Here is a 3,911-nt window from a genome sequence, read left to right as displayed (position 1 = left end):
TTATTTTCTTCATATTTTATTCTAAAACAAATTAGCCCCTAATTAATACTAAAATATGAAATTAAATCCTAAATGCAAATGCATATTTTGTATTTTTCATATGAATTAAAATGCACATATAAATGCAACAATTAGCAGAACATGACACCAAAATTCACAAAAATTATAAAATAATAAAGAAATTGTTTTGTCTGAATTTCTGGGAATAATTTGCTTTGGGAAAAAATCACGTGCTCACAGCTTCCCCTCTTTGCTCGGAAACATGAAAGTTTTCGGGCAAAGATAAGTGAGCAAATATGAGCGATATTTGCTCGTTTGAATATTCCGCGTGAAGCATTTTTGAAAGAGCTGACCGCACCCTGCTTCAGAGGTTGCCTACATATCCTGGGCTAAACATGAATCAGGTTAGTGTAGTTCGAGAGTGTCTGGTAGCTGGGACTACCAGGAGCTATGATTGCACTGTGATTGCTGCTGCTACTGCTTGCTGACCTTCCTTATTACACCCTGGCAAAATAAAAGAAGCTAAACTAAACTATGACCTATGAATTACAACATCCTATCTAAATTCTTCAAACTTGTTGTTGTACTTCCTTGTTGCCTTGTTGTCTTGTGTTTTCTTGGTAAAGTCCCGTGTCGCAAACTACAAACTGAGGTGTTGTTCCTTTCTTCAGATTGCTGAACTTGAATGTATTCCCTTATTGTACGGGTGGGCTCCCGATTACTGAAACTTGAACTGTATGTCTCTGTTCTCCAAGCAGACTTCTGACTTCTGAATCTTGAAATTGAATGTATTCCTCTGTTATACAGGCGGGCTCCTGACTGCTGAACTTGAACTTGAATGCATTCCTCTGTTATCCAGGCTGGCTCCTGACTGCTGAACTTGAACTTGAATGTATTCCTCTGTTATCCAGGCGGGCTCCTGACTTCAAATAGACAAAATAAAGAAAGTTTTCTGCCCCAGTTTGGTGGCTGGGACCAGATGTGATTGTAAAACTAAACTATATTACCAAGTATTACTAAGGATTTGAAAGCTAGGTCCTATTATTCAGGGGGGTCCTGACAACTCTTAACTAAACAACTGCTTAAAATCTAGGTTATATCTTCTACATGCGTGACTTCTGCTAAATCTTGCTATCTAAGAGGATCTTTAAACTACTCCCCATTATCCAGGAGGGTCCTGGAAATCAAAGGTCAAATTTTATCTTAAGGGTGACAACTTTCACGTTTGAATTACACTACCCTACAACCGAGTTTACGCTAAATGTGGTTATCTAATTGAAATCTTAAAGCTAAGTCCCATTATTCCGGAGGGCCCTGGAAACTTCTAATTGAATCCTGTCTCGAACATGCACACTTCTAAACCACCTTATACTCTTTTAGGGTACGTTTATGCTAGATTATGTTATTTTTGAACTTTAAACTAGGTCCCATTTTCCAGGAGGGTTCTGAAAATTAAAAAGCAAACCTTTTTGGTGACTGCCTTTCTCTGCAGAGGGTTCTTCTAAAACAAACGAACTTTTTCTGCCCCTGTTTGTCAGTTCAAAAATGGTGGTTAGTTGGCGGCATTCTTGTTGGAGATCTTTCTGCTGCATTGTTTCGTTCCGACTGGCTTCCCGAACTGGCCCTGAACCGCTTTGACTTTCTGACTGATCTCCGAACCCCTGACTCTGACAAACCGAGTGTTCTGTACCCATGTTGTTGTTTCCCACCTCTGACCTTTTCTAAACCTTTGCACTTCCCCCGACATTTCCCAATCATTCCATCGATGACATTTCCGATGATTCCCTGTATTCCATCTTTCATCACATTGTTTTTGACATGCTCTGACCACATCGCGCTTTACACTTTCTGGAATCTGGTAGTGAGTTTTGAAATCCCTTTCCACTTGCTTTGAACAGAACTAACATTGAAACATTTTAGACAGATAAAACCCCCAAAGAAAATGAAATGCAATGAGTTTACGAGTGAAGGATAAAAAGAATCCAAAACTGGATGACTGCTAAAAAGAAAAAGGGAAAGAAACTTATCTGACCGGAACAACCGGTACCAATCGTCATGACATGCATTTCGGACTAATCGGCCCAATCTGTCCAACTAACCAACTCTTGGTCGCCATCTTTTGTTGCTCCAGAATTTCCATCACTTTATTACTTTATCCAAACCTAAGCCTTGTTCGTCCTGTGGTGCCTCGAAACAATTTTCCACCAACAGACCTTTCTCCATCAATCATTTCTCAACTCACTTTTGCCTCAGGTGCCAGCAAGGGTTTTCACCAATAAGACTCTCTCATTTTATTCTTTCTCTCAACTCCCGTCGCCTTACGGTATCTGTGCAGGTTTTCACCAATAAGACTCTCTTATTTTTATCTTTTTGCTTTTCTTGCTTGAACCAGAGTGTTGCCCCAGACATGAATTAGATTTACCTGCTTGACTTGGCATTTTTCAAAGATTGATCAGAAGGTCTTTCTTTAGACCGTAATGTGGGCTTTGGACAGGGCTAGAAAGAAAGGGTGTGAAAGGCATCAAAATAATTTCAAAATGGGTTAAAATTACAACTTTCGAAATCAGATTTCTCACAACAACCACGACTTTTGCCCCAGTTTCTTGCTCGGGGACTTTTGAATTTTAATTTGGTATGACTGAACCTTAGAGAGGCTGCCTACGTGCCCTTTCGGGATCAAGTCAAACGTAGTTCATTTCATAGAGACTACGTTGTTGTTTTTCTTTTCTGCTCTTCTTTTCCTTTCTTTTCTTTTCCTTTTCTTTTCTTTCTTCTTTTCACCTTCAATTTTCCTCTTCTTTTCTTTTCCTTCTTTTCTTCCTTCTTCTTCTTTTTTTTTCTTTTTCACTTTTTTTTTTCTTTTTTACTTTTTCTTTTCTTTTCATTTTCTTTTCTTCCGCACTCGCGTTTCTTAATGGTGCCATTGATTCCGAAAGAGGGATATGAAAGAGAATAAATAAGGCTCAATGGGGATGACAAGGGGTAAAAGTATTTAGATAGCAGAACAAAACGCCTTCATCATTTCAATCTTTAAAATATGCCAAATACAAACAAGTACAATCAAAATAAAGAAATCATACATAGTATCTCTTGACCGCATCGGAATTGATGGCCATTTCTACACATTTTCCTTCCATATCTGTCAGATATAGTGCACCGTTAGACAACACTCTGGTTACGACAAATGGTCCTTGCCAATTTGGAGCAAACTTTCCTTTTGCTTCTGCCCAATGAGGTAAAATATGTCTTAACACTAACTGTCCGACTTCAAACTTCCTCGGACGCACTTTCTTGTTGTACGCCCTTGCCATTCTTTGCTGGTACAACTGACCATGACACACAGATGCCAATCTTTTCTTGTCAATCAAACTCAACTGCTCCAGGCGGCTTTTTACCCATTCATCATCATTGATCTCAGCCTCTACTATGATTTGGAGAGACGGGATTTCCACTTCTGCGGGTATCACTGCTTCTATGCCATATACCAAAGAGTAAGGAATTGCCCCCACCGAGGTACAAACAGTGGTGCGGTACCCCAACAGTGCAAAATGCAGCTTTTCATGCCACTGTCTAGATCCTTCTACCATTTTCCGGAGTATTTTCTTTATATTCTTATTGGCTGCCTCAACCGCACCATTTGCCTTAAGGCGGTATGGAGTAGAATGACGATGAGTAATCTTGAACTGTTCACATGTCTCCTTCATCAGATGACTATTAAGATTAGCCCCATTGTCTGTGATAATCACCTTCGGTATCCCAAACCAACAAATAATGTTCGAATGCACAAAATCCACTACAGCTTTCTTGGTCACGGACTTGAATGCTTTAGCCTCCACCCACTTGGTAAAATAATCTATAGCCACCAGAATAAACCTGTGCCCATTTGACGCTGCTGGATCAATTGGCCCAAT

General features: G+C 39.6%; 1 protein-coding gene across 1 annotated transcript; it reads right to left on the bottom strand.

The window, feature by feature from the left end:
* Nucleotides 1-3,074: 3,074 nt before the first annotated feature.
* On the bottom strand, nucleotides 3,075-3,587 carry LOC138868704 (uncharacterized). The gene has a single exon (XM_070146272.1). The coding sequence runs from the start codon at nucleotides 3,585-3,587 to the stop codon at nucleotides 3,075-3,077; it is 513 nt and encodes a 170-aa protein (XP_070002373.1).
* Between the last annotated feature and the right edge of the window lie 324 nt (nucleotides 3,588-3,911).

The sequence above is a fragment of the Nicotiana sylvestris genome, chromosome 5 (assembly GCF_000393655.2).
Source record: "Nicotiana sylvestris chromosome 5, ASM39365v2, whole genome shotgun sequence".
In the NCBI taxonomy this organism is placed as follows: Eukaryota; Viridiplantae; Streptophyta; class Magnoliopsida; order Solanales; family Solanaceae; genus Nicotiana; species Nicotiana sylvestris.
Note: the sequence above shows the minus strand (reverse complement) of the source record. Positions and strands in the feature narration are given on the sequence as shown.